This window comes from Ranitomeya imitator, chromosome 2 (assembly GCF_032444005.1).
Source record: "Ranitomeya imitator isolate aRanImi1 chromosome 2, aRanImi1.pri, whole genome shotgun sequence".
Classification (NCBI taxonomy): Eukaryota; Metazoa; Chordata; class Amphibia; order Anura; family Dendrobatidae; genus Ranitomeya; species Ranitomeya imitator.
This window is the reverse complement of record NC_091283.1, coordinates 164,122,952-164,145,843: the sequence shown is the minus strand read 5'-3', so window position 1 is coordinate 164,145,843 and position 22,892 is coordinate 164,122,952. Positions and strand designations below refer to the sequence as shown.

The 22,892-nt window shown below is 44.0% G+C and overlaps 1 protein-coding gene across 3 annotated transcripts in view; it reads left to right on the top strand.

Moving 5' to 3' along the window:
* Positions 1 to 5,741, top strand: part of RNF208 (ring finger protein 208) — a 435,087-nt gene extending 429,346 nt beyond the window's left edge. For all 3 annotated transcript variants that reach the window (XM_069747774.1, XM_069747775.1, XM_069747773.1), the window contains one exon: positions 3,320 to 5,741. In XM_069747774.1, coding sequence (XP_069603875.1) covers positions 3,975 to 4,772 — 798 coding nt within the window. In that variant the 5' untranslated portion in view covers positions 3,320 to 3,974 and the 3' untranslated portion in view covers positions 4,773 to 5,741. The remainder of the gene's footprint in view (positions 1 to 3,319) is intronic.
* Positions 5,742 to 22,892: the final 17,151 nt, after the last annotated feature.

Sequence of the window (22,892 nt, the reverse complement as noted above, 5' to 3'; positions counted from 1 at the left end):
GCTGGTAACCAGGGTAAACATCGGGTTACTAAGCGCGGCCCTGCACTTAGTAACCCGATGTTTACCCTGGTTACCGGCATAGTTGGTCGCTGGAGAGCTGTCTGTGTGACAGCTCTCCAGCGACCAAACAGCGACGCTGCAGCGATCCGGATCGTTGTCGGTATCGCTGCAGCGTCGCTTAGTGTGATGGTACCTTTAGCGACGCTGCAGCGATACCGACAACGATGTCGATCGCTGCAGCGTCGCTGTTTGGTCGCTGGAGAGCTGTCACATAGACAGGTCTCCAGCGACCAACGATCCCGAAGTCCCCGGTAACCAGGGTAAACATCGGGTTACTAAGCGCAGGACCGCGCTTAGTAGCCCGATGTTTACCCTGGTTACCGTTGTAAATGTAAAAAAAAAACCACTACATACTTACATTCCCGGTGTCTGGTCAGGTCCCTCGCCGTCAGCTTCCTGCACTGACTGAGCGCCGGCCGTAAAGTACAGCGGTGACGTCACCAGTCAGTGCTGGAAGCTGAAGGCGAGGGACCTGACCAGACACCGGGAATGTAAGTATGTAGTGTTTTTTTTTTTACATTTACAACGGTAACCAGGGTAAACAATGGGTTACTAAGCGCGGCCCTGCGCTTAGTAACCCGATATTTACCAGTGAAGACATCGCTGAATCGGCGTCACACACGCCGATTCAGCGATGTCAGCGGGAGATCCAGCGACGAAATAAAGTGCTGGACTTTCCCCAGCGACCAACGATCTCCCAGCAGGGGCCTGATCGTTGGTCGCTGTCACACACAACGATTTCGTTAACGACATCGTTGCTATGTCACAAAAAGCAACGATATCGTTAACGATATCGTTATGTGTGACGGTACCTTTAGTCGTACCATAAACAAATAGATGTCGTGTGCATGTTGGTTTGTTATAGCTCTAGAATTGGGGCATGCAGGGACTTTAAGGGACTGCCGTCCTTGAGCGAGGACGCCACATCGAATTTTAGGGTACCAACCTCCGCTGTCAGATAGGATATCAGTTAAAAGGGACCCATTAGGTGTAGGATTGCTACACTATACTGTGCTTAACTCTCGGTCTTCTAATATTTGTACAATATCCCCGTATGTCAAGGGTTTGGGAGGTGCTATGTTATCTTTTAAACAAATTGTGAATTGATTACTCTTAATATAATTAATTAAAAAAAGGGGGGAGGGTAAAATGCAAATGGGCCATACAAAATTGTTTGCACCCTAAACCCTTAACAATATTTGGTTACATAGTCTTTGGAATAAATAACTGCAATCAATCGCTTCCTAAAATCTTCTTACATCTCTCAACTGGAATTTTGGAGCACTCTTCTTACAAACTGCTCCTGGTCTCTCATATGTGAAGGCGCCTTCTCCCAACAGCAATTTTAAGACCTCTCCATAGGTGTTCAATGAGATTTAGATATGGACTCATTGATGCCACTTCAGAGCTTGCCAGTGCTTTGTTTCAATCCATTTCTGGGGGCTTCTTGAATTATGTTTGGGGTCCTTGTCCTGCTGGAAGACCCAATGACCTAGGACGCAAACCCAGCTTTCTGACAACTGACACTGGGCACTACATTGCGACCCAAATCCTTTAGTAATCTTAAGATGATGCCTTGCACAAGTTAAGGCACCCAATGCCAGAGGCAGCAAAACAAACCCAAAACATCGCTACCCTTTTTTACTGTAGGTACTGTGTTCTTTTCTTTGTAGGCGCCATTCTGTTTTCGGTAAACAATAGAATGATGTGCTTTACCAAAAAGCTGTATCTTGGTGTCATCTGTCCACAAGACGCTTTCTCAAAAGGATTTTTGTTTACTCATGTACATTTTGGCAAACTGAAGTCTAGATTCTTTATGACTCTTGTCAGTAGTGGGATCTGTCTGGGTCTCCTGCCATATTGTTTAATTTCATTCATATGTTGGTGGATAGTTCGCACTGACAGTGATGCATCCTGAGCCTGCAGGACAGCTTGACTTTCTGGACCATGATTGGGACCTGCTTATCCACCATCTGGACGCAAACGTTCATCAATTTTTCTCTGCAGTCTATGTCCAGGGAGATTAGCTATAGTGCCATGAGTTGTAAACGTCTTGATTATGTTGCACACCGTGGACAACGGAACATCAAGATCTCTGGAGATGGATTTGTGACTTTCATATTGTTGATGTTTTTCAACAATTTTGGTTCTCAAGTCCTCAGACAGTTCTTTTCTCCTCTTTCTGTTCTCCATGCTTAGTGTGGCACACAATGCAAAGATTGAGTCAACTTCTCTTTTTATCAGGTTTCATGTGTGATTTTCATATTACCCACACCTGTTACTTGCCACAGGTGAGCTTGAACGAGCATCACATGCTTGAAACAAAGTTGTTTACCCACAATCTTGGAAATGTGCCAACAATTTTGTCTTGCCCATTTTGGGGGGTTTGGGTGAAATGCTTAATTTGACTTGTTTTCCTCTTTTTTGTGTTGTTCCAATACACACAAAAGGAAATAAACATATATAACAAAGCATGTGTAATTGCAATAATTTTTCTGGGAGAAATGTAGTACTTCATTTTTTGGAACAATTTCATGGGTGTTAACACTTTAAGCCATGAGTGTACATAGGAGCTGTTTAATGGTAGTTATATTCTTGTACATAGGTGTCAGCATTCGGCCAGTGTCACACGAGTGTCATGCGAGAGAATTGGGGCCGATTATGCGAATTACACTCGGATCAAACACTGTCAAGAGTTTGAGCCAAGTGTCAACTTAGTGTGATCCGATTCTCTAGCATGATAGAGAATCACAGCAGGAAGATGGATACATTAATTTCTCCATCTTCACCATTGCCTGGGACCGCAGTAATCGGACTGCAGTCTCATGACCTGTTTCATAAGCACCCATAGACTTGAATGGCGGAGTTCCATCCGAATACTGGATGCATTGCAGCTTGCTGCGATTGTTCTCTAATGCTGAATCAGTAGGAGAAAAAAAAAAATCACAGATCCGAGCTGCCCGATAGAATAACACTGGTCTGAGTGCTGTGCAATAAAACATTGTGCAATAAAACATTGCATAGCACTCAAGCCGTGTGTTCGTCTGACTGAGCCCTTATAGTAGTTTTTATACATAGGGGCAATGATGGGCGGATTTTACATCACTGCCCTGGCCATCACTGTATTTTTTTCCTGAATGATAACAATTGTATACTTACGGTATATATTCAATTATCACAAAAAAGTGTTTATTTTAAACGTTTTTTTTTTTATTAATGTAAGTTACTAACGCCCCCTCTTTCTTTATTTTGTACACAGGTAAAAGCAGATAGTCCAACACGTCAGAACTCTGCAGAACCAGTGGTAATCATTGATCTACATAGTTGACTTTAGGAGATGAGGGAGTTGGGTCCATGTTCCAAGACACCTCCTCCCCTTCTTAAGGAGGCCTCATTAAAAAAGCAATCTGTTTGGATGGATGTCTGACCTCTGCCAGCCTTGTACAGTGATCATCGGTCTGCTGGAATGCAACTGGCCTGTTAGTGGGAGCGAGTGAGAAGTCAGGACATAGGAATTTGTGAAAAAAAAAAAAAACCTTGTACAACCTTGCTCCAGCCTCCCCGCACCCACCACAACAAGGAAAAAGGTGGAACACCTGTTCTCAAGGTACACGATGCCCTTGATGTGGAGATATTGTAAACCTCAGCCTGTCTGTACTGTGTTCCTGTAAAATTTCGGCATACGCTGCAGCTGTCTTGCTGAAAATTATCATATTTTCCCAGAGATCTGTGGCAGACAAAGCTCTTGGATATTATTCGCTGCTTTATGTAAAGGTTACCTCTGGATTAGGTTACCTTGTAGGAGATGACGGACGTCTCCACCCGAATCCAGCTACACAACTCCAAAATTAAGGCTTTGCCAAATTAACTAATTTTTCTTTTCAGTGAGAGTGTTGGAAACCTACTCAAGCCACATGCAGGGGGCTCTAGGAGAAAACAAAGTTGCGGACAGTAATGTGAAAAAAATTCTTATGTCTTGTCTGAAAGGGCAGCAGGTCATAATCAAGATGGAGGCCATGAAGATTATACAGGCTGAGAAGTTCTCGGAATGCCAGAACTCTCAGCCGCGGTATGGTCCTCCATCGAGGAGGGAACCTCCTTTAGTTGCCAAACGTGCCTGGCCCTCAGACTCAGAGATTATTGTCAACCAGGCCTGCGGGGAGATGCCCACTCTAGATAACACTCCAAGCACCTTGGGTCTTCCAAGGACGCCTCCACCACCACGGCGGGAGAAAATCTACCCAGGTCAACGGAAAGCTAGCAGCGAAATATGTTACCATCGTAAAACCCCTTCCGATGAAGTGATTGTAAATCAGTATGTGCTGCATCCCTCGACCCCATGTGAACCATTGGAATGTCCAACCTGTGGCCACATGTACAATTTTACAAACAAGAGGCCTAGGATCTTATCGTGTCTCCATTCAGTGTGCGAGGAGTGCCTGCAGATTCTCTACGAATCGTGTCCCAAGTACAAATTCATTTCATGCCCAACCTGCAAAAGGGAAACTGTGCTGTTTACAGACTATGGCCTGGCAGCCCTTGCTGTGAATACCAGCATTCTCAACAGGCTGCCAACCGAGGCGCTGTCAGCCAACCCTGTACAATGGAGCAGTGAAGCAGACCGTAGTTGCTACCAGACCTTTCGCCAGTACTGTGGTGCAGCTTGTAGCTGTCAAATCCGCAATCCACTGTCTTCCTGTACCATCATGTAGCTTTGCACTGGGATTGCCCTGGAGAACTGGTATTACGGTTGCAGTATTACCTCAGATGGTGGGAGATGTAAGATCTGGGGCAGCAAATTTCAGATTCAGCCATTTCTATATCCAGACAATGTTCGATATCAGCGACATAGACTGTGATCGATGGCGCCACTTAGACCGACCGGCCATCGCTTACATCTTCCTTCTATCCGTCTTGGTGACTTCTTGCATCCCCTTGTAGTATTGTCTACTCGAGCACCTTCTTGTCTATCCTGAACTTGATCTCTCTCTTTGTGTCTCTCTTTTTCTTACCAACCTTTTCTAAGTGGTAATGTAAATATGCATGACGAACGGGTACAGGAACGGACACATTGGTGGACTCTGCTCTGTTACAACCAGCCGTGTCGCATAATTGAAGCACCAAGCACAACTCAACCTCTGACCATAATGGTGGATGGCAAAGCCACAGGTTGTTGGCTAAAGCTGCTGGTCGATCTGGATCTACCCTTCCCCTATCTTCAGTGGGGGGTGGGCATCATCCGACGCCTCCCTTTTGTCTAAATTGTTTTGCCAAAGCTATTATTTCAGTTGCTGAAACAGAAATTATATATTTTAAATTATTGTATGTGTTATTGAAAAATGTAAAAGAAAAAAAAAATACTGTGACTGCGTTAACCACTTTGCAGGTCCCTCTTGCATCAGTATAACCTCTCCTGTGTTGGCGAGGTCTCCTTTATATTGCGGTGCGATATGATGAAAACCTTGTTGGCGGAGGGGGTGGTAATTATTTTAACACTTTTGTCCTGATGAGAGAATCATAGTGGGAGACGTCTACTTCTCGTTTATGTTGAAGGCTGTGTATTGATCTTTTTACAAAGAACCCTGCTACTCAATAGCTTGCTGACGGGGGACGGTTGTTGCTAGAGCTAAGCTTCCTCTTCAGCTGAAATAACCATCAACTACATAAATGGCTACAACACACTCGGCTCTGCTGTCTTCTCTTATTTACTTTTGATTTGATCATTGTGGGGTTTTTTGTCTGCACCTTAATTAAAGGGAAAGTGCACTCTTATACCTCTGACATGGTGTTGAGCTGAGACCCATATCTCCAGTTGTAGTCTATAGCAGGTTTCCCTGTCTCTGCCCAGAATTCAAAGACGGCTTTTTTTTTTTTTTTTTTTAAATCAGGTTTGTTTTTATTGAATATGATTTCCAACTTTTTAAAGATACAAGTGCAGCGCTCCAGAGACCTGGTCGTTGCAGTAACATCGCTCTGCCACTAAGGGGAGTGATGGTACGTCTGATGGCACTAAAGGAGTTCATCTGACCAGGTATCACAAGCATACACTACACTTCACACTCCGGCCACTAAGGGGAGCAAAAGGTTTCATTTATTAGGCCACTCCTCACACTGGTAAAACTAGGGGTTGGATAGGAAGTTGGAACAGAAGCTGACTGGGTTTTGCCCAGGCAACATCCCGTGGTAGGGGGTGTTGCGGGGGAGACTTTAGGGGAGTCCCTGTCAGGCGTGGGAACCTGGCAGAGACTTAGCGACAAGGACAGAATGAAACGGAACCGCGCCTGCACTACCTTGCGGCGGTATCCTTAGAAAGGACACAAAGCGAAGGATATTGTGGACAGTGAGAAACGAGATCAAGCACAAAGGAGAGCCAGGAGGAGTCGTGCCCCAAGAACGGCAACATCCTACTGAGGCGCGTAGCCGGTGCCCGGAACACCGAGGAAGTAACTGACTTTATGCCTTAATTCAAATACCGCAGGACAGTTAATTATAGGTTGGCTGTCTACCTTACATCACCTAAGCAGACATAGGGGGAAACCGTGGAGAGGGGCGTCTCTAGGGTCCCAGAATAGCTCCGAGCCTACCCGTCAAACGAGTGCGTCCTAGCCATAACAAACTTGGGGGACGGAGAATAGAAAGAACGAGAACAGAAGTTGTGAGGACTATCCCGAATGCTCAGCAGGGAAGCACTACAACACACAGGCGCTAGTGGTAGGCAACGATTTCCACCTGCAAAGGGAACTCTGGATGTGCCTTCGGACCGGCCGGTCTCAGACAGCCCTGTTAACTGTGCTCTGGATTGCGGATCCTGAAGTCACCAGTAAAGAGGTAAAGAGACTGCAACCCTGTGTCCTCGTTATTGACTGCACCTCATACCATCGCCATCTACACCACTGGGAAGCCCTGGGGACATACTTCACCTGTGGGAAGGTATACCATCTAGCTGCCATCACATCACCCCAGTGGACCCTGAGCAGCGTCGGTCACCCTGACCGAATACCACAGGTGGCGTCACAAAACCTTGACAGACTTGTATCACCTTTTATTGGACGCCCCTTAGCAGGGTCATAGACCGGGTCCAGCCACCGTGACAACCCAAGAACTGAGCCAGAGGGGACCGGTACCGAGCAACCCGCGGCCCTGCGTCTGGGGGCGCTCCACGAACATTTAAACACAGGAAGTAAAATAAATTAGGCTTACATAAAATAATCACATGTTGAATGTATCAAAAAACCTTCCAGTGTTTCAACGAACCATCCTTATTACTCTTCGTATCGGAGACCAGAGCCAAAGCAGCAAGATACTTCAAAATATACAGTGGGGCAAAAAAGTATTTAGTCAGTCAGCAATAGTGCAAGTTCCACCACTTAAAAAGATGAGAGACGTCTGTAATTTACATCATAGGTAGACCTCAACTATGGGAGACAAACTGAGAAAAAAAATCCAGAAAATCACATTGTCTGTTTTTTTAACATTTTATTTGCATATTATGGTGGAAAATAAGTATTTGGTCAGAAACAAAATTTCATCTCAATACTTTGTAATATATCCTTTGTTGGCAATGACAGAGGTCAAACGTTTTCTGTAAGTCTTCACAAAGTTGCCACACACTGTTGTTGGTATGTTGGCCCATTCCTCCATGTAGATCTCCTCTAGAGCAGTGATGTTTTTGGCTTTTCGCTTGGCAACACGGACTTTCAACTCCCTCCAAAGGTTTTCTATAGGGTTGAGATCTGGAGACTGGCTAGGCCACTCCAGGACCTTGAAATGCTTCTTACGAAGCCACTCCTTCGTTGCCCTGGCGGTGTGCTTTGGATCATTGTCATATTGAAAGACCCAGCCACGTTTCATCTTCAATGCCCTTGCTGATGGAAGGAGGTTTGCACTCAAAATCTCACGATACATGGCCCCATTCATTCTTTCATGTACCCGGATCAGTCGTCCTGGCCCCTTTGCAGAGAAACAGCCCCAAAGCATGATGTTTCCACCACCATGCTTTACAGTAGGTATGGTGTTTGATGGATGCAACTCAGTATTCTTTTTCCTCCAAACACGACAAGTTGTGTTTCTACCAAACAGTTCCAGTTTGGTTTCATCAGACCATAGGAAATTCTCCCAAAACTCCTCTGGATCATCCAAATGCTCTCTAGCAAACCTCAGACGGGCCCGGACATGTACTGGCTTAAGCAGTGGGACACGTCTGGCACTGCAGGATCTGAGTCCATGGTGGCGTAGTGTGTTACTTATGGTAGGCCTTGATACATTGGTCCCAGCTCTCTGCAGTTCATTCACTAGGTCCCCCCTCGTGGTTCTGGGATTTTTGCTCACCGTTCTTGTGATCATTCTGACCCCACGGGGTGGGATTTTGCGTGGAGCCCCAGATCGAGGGAGATTATCAGTGGTCTTGTATGTCTTCCATTTTCTAATTATTGCTCCCACTGTTGATTTCTTCACTCCAAGCTGGTTGGCTATTGCAGATTCAGTCTTCCCAGCCTGGTGCAGGGCTACAATTTTGTTTCTGGTGTCCTTTGACAGCTCTTTGGTCTTCACCATAGTGGAGTTTGGAGTCACACTGTTTGAGGGTGTGCACAGGTGTCTTTTTTTACCGATAACAAATTTAAACAGGTGCCATTACTACAGGTAATGAGTGGAGGAAAGAGGAGACTCTTAAAGAAGAAGTTACAGGTCTGTGAGAGCCAGAAATCTTGATTGTTTGTTTCTGACCAAATACTTATTTTCCACCATAATATGCAAAAAAATGATAAAAAAACAGACAATGTGATTTTCTGGATTTTTTTTTCTCAGTTTGTCTCCCATAGTTGAGGTCTACCTATGATGTAAATTACAGACGCCTCTCATCTTTTTAAGTGGTGGAACTTGCACTATTGCTGACTGGCTAAATACTTTTTTGCCCCACTGTAGTTAAACACTGTTACCAATAAACCATTCTCTTTTACTTTCACATCTGATGGGGTCATCAAGTAAGTAGTATAATTTGATCCATCATTTTATCACGAAGTAGGATTGGGGACGGTGGTGGGCCCAGGGTGTCCCTCCACATGCCTCATATCTTAGAAACTTAATGTAGAGCATTCCTTTTCAGGTAAACGCCTTTCTAGCCGTAAAACATTATTCATTTTAGTTTTGAATTCTCGGACGGTCGGGAGAGTAGCATCTAACCAGTGCTAGGCCAGGAGCTTTCTGGCCTGATACATAATTCATAGGATCCCCACACTATTGGGGAGGTCAGATCAGTTCCTACTTCCAAAGGGACCAGAATGCAAAGTTTGGGATCTGCTTATAACAAAATGTTGTATACTTTTATAATTAAGATAAAAATTCCTTTCCAATGCTCCAATATACTCGCACAATCCCATACCATAAGAATAAGGCGCACATCTTCCTGACCACATCTAGGACATAAGGCAACAGTTCTGACCCCATCCTGTAGAGCAGGCTAGGAGTTCTGTTACACTCCAAGAAGGAGATAGATTTTGGATAACTTATGACCCTCAGCGACATCTTGGGGTCTGTTCCAAGATTTCCCCCCCATTGAGTATCAAAGAACGCAAATCGCTCTCCAATTTGTCCTTAACTTGTAAAGGAAATTTATTCAGGTGTTTGGGCAAAAATTTCCTGTATAACATGAAGATGAGAACTAGTAATTATGTTCAATGCTGATTATAGACAAGTTTACCTGCTTCCGAGACACGTGCCTCCACGCAGAACTCATTGCGTCTACTGTATCGTGTACCATACTGTATACATTAATCACACCATACTGTGCATGATTACTTCCGCCATTCAGTGCACAAACAACACCTTTCAACACTATCTGTATCCAATGCATCTGCCTTTTTTAGTGCGTTTTGGCACCAATGATGAGGGATGCAAACTCTGGCTGCTAAGATCATGTAGGACAGGGGTGTCAAACTGCATTCCTCAAGGGCTGCAAACAGGTCATGTTTTCAGGATTTTCTTGTACTGCACAGGTGATAATTTAATCACCTACACACATCATGATTACAGCAACTTGTGCAATGCTAAGGAAATCTTGAAAACACGCATGGTTTGCGGCCCTCGAGGAATGCAGTTTGACACCCCTGATGTAGGATGTCATGCCCTTGTGGTCTACCCAGATTTTAGGGATCAGTGGAAGTTTTGACTCACATGACTCCTCCAATACCTTCATCTAACATGTCTAATACGTAAAATTAATATCACAGCACTGAAAAACATGGCTGCTTTCTTCCGAACACAGTGTCACCTCTGTCCACAGTTTGTTTATGGTATTTCCGCTCAACCCCATTGTTATGCACCTGTCTTGGATCCGTGCCTTATTTTCCTCACCCAGGTCCACTAGACTTTGTTATGCTCCATGTTGGGCTTTGCAGATGGCCCAGCATGATCCCATGAGAGCATACGCCCAGACTTATATAAGATTCACCAAGACACATCCTTGGATCTTGGTATTAAGAATGACTTCAGTGTTGCTATACTCTGGTTGTGCTATACACCATCATCTGCTCTACTGCCTGTCTGTGGTTTCCACCAACCTGCTTGGTCTACTGCTGCCTTCCACCTGCCTGTGGTTTCCTTCCCTTCGCCTACCTGCCTGCGTCTTCCTGCCCTTCGCCTACCTCCTGGCAATCTCCTGGACATTTCAGCTGTCCGTGTCCCGGGTGCCCCACCTATCTGCTTCACCGTGGCCCGTGTGCTCACTCGGACCTTGGGCTTGGAGGATTCACCTCACCCGGTGAGCGTATCACCTGTTCACTTCAATATAGCCAAGCTGCCATACCAAACAACCTTTAGACGGATGTAGCGCAGTTTCTGGAAGGAAGCAGTCATGTTTTCTTAATCTTGTACAATGTTGAAGCCACATAGTGGTGGATGGAGGTCCGTTTGTTATGCCTGCATTGTCAGAGATGGTCCATATAATAAAGGGTTGGTTCGTGTACCATAAAGCACATCTGGTGGGAAGGAATGAGATCTCCCATTGTGTTGAACGAGAATATCTAGCATGGGTTCTGGATAGTTTATTATTTAGAGGGATTGTCTATTTTTCTTGTTGCAAAATAAAAACAATTTCTGTTCCCTATTTGATACCAAACACCGCACATTTTTTATGTCGTGTGAGGAGTTTCACATGAAACTCAAAAACATAAAAAAAGGAAAATACAGCTTAAGAAAAAGATGAACAAACATCCCTTCGAAGCAGTCATAAACATGTCTGAGGTGAAGGAGCGAGTTTACTAAACACAGTTACCCAGCCTTTGTGTCGGATGTCACTATGCGGGTCGTTATCAGCAGCAACAGAAAACACTTGTTTTGAAAGAAATAGAAAAAAAAAACTAACGTCACATTTGTAAGCAGACTCTGCTCAGTCAGCAGCCGCTTCAGGCTGCGGAGAAATGTACAACAGCGGTCAACAGAATGTATGCATCTGCTCAGCAGAGAAGTGATGGACTGCGAGTGTAGTCCTCTCCAGGAAGACCCTGATGTCCTACAACCCCCATCATCTTCAGACCATGATCAGGACAGCTCATAACAATAGGCGGTGAACTCGCCATTAGTCAGAGGGAATGTTGGGGATCACTCTGTGCTGCTGACTAATAATTAGGAATTTAATGTAACCCATAAGAATTACTACCAGATGGAGCAATTTGTGGCAGTGAGCGGTGAACGCAGCATGTGAAGTGTTTAATACAAAGGTCTCATAAGTTCTCATTGTAGAACCAGACTAAGGTTGCAACCATTGTGGTCTGTAAGCAGACGGGGGCGACAGTGACGTGACTTCCTGTCTCGGGGTTCGTATGTCAGCCTTGTGTGAAACAATATAGTCAGGAAGCTGTATGTGAATAGGTGGCAGGTGTGAAGACTTAAATTATGCAACTACAGCCCAGAGATGGACTGAAGAATGGGGCTTCGGGCAAAAATAAAGCAATTATATATAGGTTTTTTTTGTTGGTTTTTTAAAGCTGCATGTGTAAAACACACATACATGTGCCCTACAGCAGAACACCACAAAATAATACTGCCATATAGTGCTCACCTTTCTCCATTACCTACAAGCTGACATCTTTAAAAAACCGACACAACACCCATATTTCTGTTAGGCCGGTTTCACACGTCAGTGGCTCCGGTACGTGAGGTGACAGTTTCCTCACGTACCGGAGCCACTGACACACGTAGACACATTAAAATCAATTATAGAACAAGGAGAAAAATAAGGAGCATATAGTAAAGATATCAATAAAAAATCTTTATTACTACAAAAAGGTAAAAACAGTTATTGGACATCAGTAATTGTACACGATAACCCACAACATAGCACATGAAAGGGGGAAGAAAACCCCCCCACAACTAACAACCCCAACCCACAGTACTAATTACTGTCAATATGAAAAATGTCACACAATATGTATGCTGAGAGTGGAGGGAAAAACAACCAAAACAGGGCCCAGAAAATAAATGAAAAATCTATAATGTCAGCTGGAGTAACCCCTGTGACCAAAGTGTCACCCTACCCAGAGCGTATGCAGGACCTAGTCAGCAATATGGGGCGGATCGAAAGTAACAGCCGTAGTGGCCCCTATATACCCCAATAGAATATGCAGCATATCAGGAACCCAACAGGATGGGGGAACAATGGAGAAATGAAAAAGTCACAGCAGGACCAATGTCCAGCACAGAGGCATAAGCCAGCATGTGATGTCAGCTGGGATAACCCCAGCGACCATAGTGGGGCCCAGGAATGATTGCTTACCCGTATAAGTGGAGGGGAGGAAGATGAGGGGGGATCCCACTGGTGGAAACGCCCCGACGCGCGTTTCGCGGCGTACACACGCCGCTTCCTTGAGGAAGTGGAGGGGAGGAACGAGCAGACGCTGGAACGAGGGACAGGTGAATATTTAATACTAACCTGCTGCTCCTGGAGCGGTCCCTGGCAGCTTCTCCCGGACAGATGGTCTCCGATGCCGGCAGCTTCTTCCTGTATTGAGCGGTCACTGGTACCGCTCATTACAGTAATGAATATGCGGCTCCACCCTTATGGGAGTGGAGTCCATATTCATAACTTTAACCCCTTTACCCCCAAGGGTGGTTTGCACGTTAATGACCAGGCCAATTTTTACAATTCTGACCACTGTCCCTTTATGAGGTTATAACTCTGGAACGCTTCAACGGATCCCGGTGATTCTGACATTGTTTTCTCGAGATATATTGTACTTCATGATAGTGGTAAAATTTCTTTGATATTACCTGCGTTTATTTGGGGGGAAAAAATCGGAAATTTGGCGAAAATTTCGCAATTTTCCAACTTTGAATTTTTATGCAATTAAATCACAGAGATATGTCACACAAAATACTTAATAAGTAACATAAGTGGAGGGGAGGAAGATGAGGGGGGATCCCACTGGTGGAAACGCCCCGACGCGCGTTTCACGGCGTACACACGCCGCTTCCTTGAGGAAGCGGCGTGTGTACGCCGCGAAACGCGCGTCGGGGCGTTTCCACCGGTGGGATCCCCCCTCATCTTCCTCCCCTCCACTTATACGGGTAAGCAATCATTCCTGGGCCCCACTATGGTCGCTGGGGTTATCCCAGCTGACATCACATGCTGGCTTATGCCTCTGTGCTGGACATTGGTCCCGCTGTGACTTTTCCATTTCTCCATTGTTCCCCCATCCTGTTGGGTTCCTGATATGCTGCATATTCTATTGGGGTATATAGGGGCCACTACGGCTGTTACTTTCGATCCGCCCCATATTGCTGACTAGGTCCTGCATACGCTCTGGGTAGGGTGACACTTTGGTCACAGGGGTTACTCCAGCTGACATTATAGATTTTTCATTTATTTTCTGGGCCCTGTTTTGGTTGTTTTTCCCTCCACTCTCAGTATACATATTGTGTGATGTTTTTCATATTGACAGTAATTAGTACTGTGGGTTGGGGTTGTTAGGCCGGCTTCACACTCAGCGTATGAAAATACGGTCCGTATATTACGGCCGTAATACGCTGAAAAGTCCCGAAAATAGTGGTCCGTAGCTCCTCCGTAGGCAGGGTGTGTCAGCGTTTTTTGCGCATGGCATCCGTACTGCGTGGTTTTCTCGCAGGCTTGCAAAACCAACATACCGCTATAGAAGTGATCCATGTGTCCCAAAAAGAAAAAAAAAATATATATATATATACTGTATATATATATATATATATATATATATATATATATATGTCAGTAGACACATATATGTATATATATATTAATATTTTTTCCAGCGCTATACAGCTTGAAAGCCGGTAATTCAATTACCGGCTTTTTCTTTCTCCTTCCTAAAACCCGACATGGTTTACCATACAGTAAACCATGTCTTCTCCATTTTTTTTGCAGATTCCACACTACTAATGTCAGTAGTGTGTATCTGCAAAATTTGGCCGTTCTAGCTCTTAAAATAAAGGGTTAAATGGCGGAAAAAATTGGCGTGGGCTCCCGCGCAATTTTCTCCGCCAGAGTAGTAAAGCCAGTGATTGAGGGCAGATATTAATAGCCTGGAGAGGGTCCACGGTTATTGCCCCCCCCCCCCCCCCCTGGCTAAAAATATCTGCCCCCAGCCACCCCAGAAAAGGCACATCTATAAGATGCGCCTATTCTGGCACTTGGCCACTCTCTTCCCATTCCCGTGTAGCGGTGGGATATGGGGTAATGAAGGGTTAATGCCACCTTGCTATTGTAAGGTGACATTAAGCCTAATTAATAATGGAGAGGCGTCAATTATGACACCTATCCATTATTAATCCAATTGTAGTAAAGGGTTAAATAAAACAAACACATTATTTAAAATTATTTTAATGAAATAAAAACAATGGTTGTTGGAGTATTTTATTGTACGCCCAATCCAATCACTGAAGACCCTCGTTCTGTAAGTAAAAAAACATAATAAACCAACAATATACTTACCCTCCGCAGATCTGTAACGTCCAACGATGTAAATCCTTCTGAAGGGGTTAAAACATTTTGCAGCAAGGAGTTCCGCTAATGCAGGCTGCTCCTTGCTGCAAAACCCCGGGGAATGAGGCTAAATATAGATCGATGATCTATATTTAGCTTCATTTGCGGTGAGGCGCCCTCTGCTGGATGTTCATAGATCGTGGGAACTTTCCTAGAAAGTATGTAAACCATGTCTCAAATCATGTCGGGTTTAGGAAGGAGAAAGAAAAAGCCGGTAATTGAATTACCGGCTTTCAAGCTGTATAGCGCTGGAATAAATATTAATATATATACATATATGTGTCTCACTGACATATATATATATATATATACCTATTCTATGTGTACACATTTATTCTACCTATTGGACTGTAAGCGGTCAGTGTGATTTTACACCGCACTGAATTACCGGCTTTTCTCTCTAACAGCGCTGCGTATTTCTCGCAAGTCACACTGCTTGTCCGTGTGTAATCCGTATTTTTCACGCTTCCATAGACTTTCATTGGCGTATTTCTTGCGCAGTACGGTGACAAACGCAGCATGCTGCGATTTTGTACGGCCGTAGAAAGCCGTATAATACTGATCAGTAAAATACGGCAGATAAGAGCAGGGGCATAGAGAATAATTGTGCCATATTTTTTGCGAGTTTTATGGACGTAGTTTCTGCGCTCTTACGTCCGTAAAACTCGCAAGTGTGAAGCCGGCCTTAGTTGTGGGGGGGTTTTCTTCCCCCTTTCATGTGCTATGTTGTGGGTTATCGTGTACAATTACTGATGTCCAATGACTGTTTTTACCTTTTTGTAGTAATAAAGATTTTTTATTGATATCTTTACTATATGCTCCTTATTTTTCTCCTTGTTCTATAATTAGTTTTCGGAGCGGATATATAATCTGGGTGGTTACTATAGAGACTACTTCTCCTCTTTCCCAGATTTTGTTAATATGCATTCGGAATTTTGGTTTACATTAAAATCAATGCATCTGTGCAGATGTCATTGATTTTTTGCGGACCGTGTCTCCGTGTGCCAAAAAGTCAATGGGTCCGTGTGAAACACGTACCGCACAGGGACGTTGTCTGTGTGCAGTCCGTGTGCCGTGCAGGAGACAGCGCTCCAGTAAGCGCTGTCCCCCCCCCACGTGCTGAAGCCGCGATTCATATCTTCTGTGCAGCAGCGTTTGCTGTACAGAAGATATGAATAATCCATTTTTTTTTGTGTGGTTTTTCTTGTTTAAAATAAAGGTCCATGTCCCCCCCCTCCCCCGCTGTTCTGAAAATACTCACCCAGCTCCCTCGTTGGCTATCGCTGCTTCCTCTCCTGGCCGCACCTTCTACTGTATGCGTTCACATGGGGCCGCTCATTTACAGTCATGAATATGCGGCTCCACCCCTATGGGAGCTGGAGCCGCATATTCATGACTGTAATCGGCGGCCCCACGTGGCCGCATACAGTAGAAGGTGCGGCCAGGAGAGGCAGCAGCGCCAGCCAGCGAGGGAGCTGGGTGAGTATTTTCAGAACAGCGGGGGGGACGGGGACAAGGACCTTTATTTTAAACAAGAAAAACCACAAAAAAATGGATTATTCATATCTTCTGTACAGCAAACGCTGCTGCACAGAAGATATGAATCGCGGTTTCAGCACGATGCAGGGGACAGCGCTAAACTTTAGCGCTGTCTACTGCACGCTCCGTGTGGTACCCAGTGGGCACATGGGCGGCACACGTGTGCCACACTGATGTGCCACATACGCAGGGGCACACGGACAATTCCGGTACCGATTTTTCCGGTACCGGAATTATCTGGACGTGTGGGACTGGCCATAGGCCACACATCTTTACTTCCACCCCCTCTACAGCCCTAAAGAAATAGAAGGATGCTTTTTTTTTTTTTTTTTTTTTTTTTAAACACTCCTTAAAATGGGGTCAATCACTGAAAAATATTGAAAGAATAGAAATAGGCCCCCCATGCTATTGCATCGGGAGAGCAGTTAAATTAACATCTGTCCCGCGCATGCGTAGTAACGAGGCTGTTACTGCGCCTGTGGGAATAGCGGAGACGTGTATGTCACTTGTGCAGGCGCAAGTGACACTGCCGCGGTGCCTTGTGGGATTCGGGGAGAGCGGCCGGAAGTCCAAACTGGAGATTATATATGTAGATACGCATGAGCTGAAGATGTTCCCATGTCGTGATTTGGTGCAGTGATCTAAACCCTGTATCAGGTGAATTTCCTGTGTCAAAATGCTGAAGGTTCCCTATTAAACAGAAGTCTGGTATTGGTCCTCAGCAGTCTAACAACTGTGAAAAACTGGCAGGAAATTTACTTCCAAAGCAGTAGGTGTGCGGAATACAAGCCTCAAATGTTTGTTATTTCCTGCTTCCTCGCTGCAGGTATCATATGTTAGCCATATATATTTATCCCACATCTACAGCCGTTCATGTGTAACACCCCAAAGACAGGCAACTAGTGCAGAGAACAAATGGCAAATAATACATTTATTTATCAGATTTGTTTGCTTAACCCCTTAATGACAGCCAATACGTCTTTTAACTGACCTGAGATACAAGAGAATAGCCTCCCCATACAGGTGACAGTCCAGCAGCTGTCGGCTGTCCACTATAGCTGACAACTTGCTGCATCAGCCACAATCAGTGTTGGCACCGTCCAAATCTATTTAACCCCTTAGATGCTGCTGTCAATAGTGACTACATCATTATAAATGGTTAACCGAGTGTGGCTTCTCCCTCTTTATCCCAAATGGTGCCCTCAGATCATGATTGTGTGGTCCTGGTGTTTGCCATGGCAATTCATGGCCAAATAACGGCTTTAGAGTCTGACGGCTGTTGTAACCTGTTCAGAAGTTACCGACATTTAGGTGGTAAAAATACATATTTTAACCCCTTTACCCCCAAGGGTGGTTTGCACGTTAATGACCGGGCCAATTTTTACAATTCTGACCACTGTCCCTTTATGAGGTTATAACTCTGGAACGCTTCAATGGATCCTGGTGATTCTGACATTGTTTTCTCATGACATATTGTACTTCATGACAATGGTAAAAATTATTTGATAGTACCTGCGTTTATTTGTGAAAAAAACGGAAATTTGGCGAAAATTATGAAAATTTCGCAATTTTCCAACTTTGAATTTTTATGCAATTAAATCACAGAGATATGTCACACAAAATACTTAATAAGTAACATTTCCCACATGTCTACTTTACATCAGCACAATTTTGGAACCAAAATTTTTTTTTGTTAGGGAGTTATAAGGGTTAAAAGTTGACCAGCAATTTCTCATTTCTACAACACCATTTTATTTTAGGGACCACATCTCATTTGAAGTCATTTTGAGGGGTCTATATGATAGAAAATACCCAAGTGTGACACCATTCTAAAAACTACACCCCTCAAGGTGCTCAAAACCATATTCAAGAAGTTTATTAACCCTTCTGGTGCTTCACAGGAATTTTTTTAAATAAAAATGAACATTTAACTTTTTTTCACAAAAAATTTAATTCAGCTCCAATTTGTTTTATTTTACCAAGGGTAACAGGAGAAAATGGACCCCAAACATTGTTGTACAATTTGTCCTGAGTATGCCAATACCCCACATGTGGGGGTAAACCACTGTTTGGGCGCATGGCAGAGCTCGGAAGCGAAGGAGTGCCATTTGACTTTTCAATGCAAAATTGACTGGAATTGAGATGGGACGCCATGTTTCGTTTGGAGAGCCCCTGATGTGGCTAAACATTAAAACCCCCCACAAGTGACACCATTTTGGAAAGTAGACCCCCTAAGGAGCTTATCTAGAGGTGTGGTGAGCACTTTGACCCAACAAGTGCTTCACAGAAGTTTATAATGTAGAACCGTAAAAATAAAAAATCATATTTTTTCACAAAAATTATCTTTTTGCCCCCAATTTTTTATTTTCCCAAGGGTAAGAGAAGAAATTGGACCCCAAAAGTTGTTGTACAATTTGTCCTGAGTACGCTGATAGCCCATATGTGGGGGTAAACCACTGTTTGGGCGGATGGGAGAGCTCGGAAGGGAAGGAGCGCCGTTTGACTTTTCAATGCAAAATTGACAGGAATTGAGATGGGACGTCATGTTGCGTTTGAAGAGCCACTGATGTGCCTAAACATTGAAACCCCCCACAAGTGACACCATTTTGGAAAGTAGACCCCCTAAGGAACTTATCTAGAGGTGTGGTGAGCACTTTGACCCACCAAGTGCTTCACAGAAGTTTATAATGCAGAGCCGTAAAAATAAAACAAAATTTTTTTCCCACAAAAATTATTTTTTTAGCCCCCAGTTTTGTATTTTCCTGAGGGTAACAGGAGAAATTGGACCCCAAAATTTGTTGCCCAATTTGTCCTGAGTGCGATGATACACCATATGTGGGGGGAACCACTGTTTGGGCACATGGGAGGGCTCGGAAGGGAAGGAGCTCCATTTGGAATGAGGACTTAGATGGAATGGTCTGCAGACGTCACATTGCGTTTGCAGAACCCCTAATGTACCTAAACAGTAGAAACCCCCCCACAAGTGACCCCATATTGGAAACTAGACCCCCCAGGGAACTAATCTAGATGTGTTCTGAGAACTTTGAACCCCCAAGTGTTTCACTACAGTTTATAACGCAGAGCCGTGAAAATAAAAAATCCTTTTTTTTCGCACAAAAAATATGTTTTAGCCCCGAGTTTTGTATTTTCCCAAGGGTAGCAGGAGAAATTGGACCCCAAAATTTGTTGTCCTATTTGTCCTGAGTACGCTGATACCCCATATGTTGGGGTAAACCCCTGTTTGGGCACACGGGAGAGCTCGGAAGGGAAGAAGCACTGTTTTACTTTTTCAACGCAGAATTGGCTGGAATTGAGATCGGACGCCATGTCGCGTTTGGAGAGCCCCTGATGTGCCTAAACAGTGGAAACCCCCCAATTATAACTGAAACCCTAATCCAAACACATCCCTAACCCTAATCCCAACAGTAACCCTAACCACACCTCTAACCCTGACACACCCCTAACCCTAATCCCAACCCTATTCCCAACCGTAAATGTAATCTAAACCCTAACTGTAACTTTAGCCCCAACCCAAACTGTAGCCCTAGCCCTAACCCTAGCCCTAACCCTAATCCTAACCCTAGCCCTAACCCTATCCCTAACCCTAGCCCTAGCCCTAACCCTAGCCCTAACCCTAGCCCTAACCCTAGCCCTAATGGGAAAATGGAAATAAATACATTTTTTTAATTTTTCCCTAACTAAGGGGGTGATGAAGGGGGGTTTGATTTACTTTTATAGCGGGTTTTTTAGCGGATTTTTATGATTGGCAGCCGTCACACACTGAAAGACGCTTTTTATTGCAAAAAATATTTTTTGCGTTACCACATTTTGAGAGCTATAATTTTTCTATATTTTGGTCCACAGAGTCATGTGAGGTCTTGTTTTTTGCGGGACGAGTTGATGTTTTTATTGGTAACATTTTCGGGCACGTGACATTTTTTGATCGCTTTTTATTCCGATTTTTGTGAGGCAGAATGACCAAAAACCAGCTATTCATGAATTTCTTTTGGGGGAGGCGTTTATACCGTTCCGCGTTTGGTAAAATTGATAAAGCAGTTTTATTCTTCGGGTCAGTACGATTACAGCGACATCTCATTTATATCATTTTTTTATGTTTTGGCGCTTTTATACGATAAAAACTATTTTATAGAAAAAATAATTATTTTTGCATCGCTTTATTCTCAGGACTATAACTTTTTTATTTTTTTGCTGATGATGCTGTATGGCGGCTAGTTTTTTGCGGGACAATATGACGCTTTCAGCGGTACCATGGTTAGTTATATCTGTCTTTTTGATCGCGTGTTATTCCACTTTTTGTTCGGCGGTATGATAATAAAGCGTTGTTTTTTGCCTCGTTTTTTTTTTTTTTCTTACGGTGTTTACTGAAGGGGTTAACTAGTGGGCCAGTTTTATAGGTCGGGCCGTTACGGACGCGGCGATACTAAATATGTGTACTTTTATTGTTTTTTTTTTTTATTTAGATAAAGAAATGTATTTATGGGAATAATATTTTTTTTTTTTTTTTCATTATTTTGGAATATTTTTTTTTATTTTTTTTTTACACATTTGAAATTTTTTTTTTTTACTTTTTTACTTTGTCCCAGGGGGGGACATCACAGATCAGTGATCTGACAGTTTGCACAGCACTCTGTCAGATCACTGATCTGACATGCAGCGCTGCAGCCTTCACAGTGCCTGCTCTGAGCAGGCTCTGTGAAGCCACCTCCCTCCCTGCAGGACCCGGATCCGCGGCCATCTTGGATCCGGGGCTGGAGGGAGCAGGGAGGGAGGTGAGACCCTCGCAGCAACGCGATCACATCGCGTTGCTGCGGGGGGCTCAGGGAAGCCCGCAGGGAGCCCCCTCCCTGCGCGGTGCTTCCCTGTACCGCCGGCACATCGCGATCATCTTTGATCGCGGTGTGCCGGGGGTTAATGTGCCGGGGGCGGTCCGTGACCGCTCCTGGCACATAGTGCCGGATGTCAGCTGCGATAAACAGCTGACACCCGGCCGCGATCGGCGGCGCTCCCCCCGTGAGCGCTGCCGATCGCATATGACGTACTATTGCGTCCTTGGGAAGTAAAGCCCACCCCACATGGACGCAATAGTACGTCTAATGGCAGAAAGGGGTTAAATTTGTCATGTCACTGCATTAATTCCTGAAAATCACCTGAAGGGTTAATAAACTACCTGACTGCAGTTTTCTGTATGTCAGGGGGTGCTGTTTTTTAAATGGTATTACTTTTGGGTGTTTCCCCAATATATGGGACCCCTAAAGGCACTGCAAACCTGGATAGGCCCCTAAAAATACATTTTGTAAATTTCCTTGTAAAAATTACTGCTACATTTTTAAACCTCCTATAATACTAACAAAATAAACTAACATTTTACAAATGGCGCTGATGTAAAGGCGACATGAGGGAAATGTTATTTATTAATGTTTTTCTATGCTATGACTATCTGGATTAAAGGGATAATCAAAGTTTGAAAATGATACGGTAATTTTTTTTTTTTACATTTTTCTCAAGTTTGTGATATTTTTTATAAATAAAAACACATACATGCATTTTTTTGCGTCCATTTTTCGGCAAAAAAGGACGCATGCGTCGCAAAACGCAGCGTTTTAGCGTGCGTTTTGTTGCGTTTTTGTTTGCGTTGTGCGGTGCGTTGCCGACGCAGCCCCGCACAACGCAAATGTGAACGTAGCCTTACAAGCACAGTTTCTGCTTCTCTGAGCTCTGCTGTATTGTAACAACATTGTAACCCTGTCTGCTTGTGAGATGGAAGCTGAAAGGAACCTGTAGATGGGTCAAGTAGGTTACAGTCACATTATCAGTATTTTACATCAGTATTTGTGAGCCAAATCCAGCAGTGGGTGGAAAATGCAGAAGTGGTAATGTGTTTCTATTATACTTTTCCTCTGTTCCACTCCTGGTTCTAACTTACAAATACTGATGTAAAATACTGACCAAATACTGAATATGTGACCGTGGCCTTAGGCTATGTGTGCACATTGAGTATTTGATTGCAGAAATGTCTGCACCATTTTTGCACTAGCACAAACAATAATCATCAAGCACATCGTATAATAAACGGCCAAGGATATACTACCATGAAAATCCTCCCAATATATCCAAATGGCATATCGCCCGGTGAAATACTCCAAAAAGCATATTTTATACTAGAGAAAAAGAGTATTAGCAACACCAAAAAGGTAACTATAGAATTAGATCTTTATTAAACATATTACAAAAATTTCATAAAAGTACAGATAAAAGGAGGAAACAA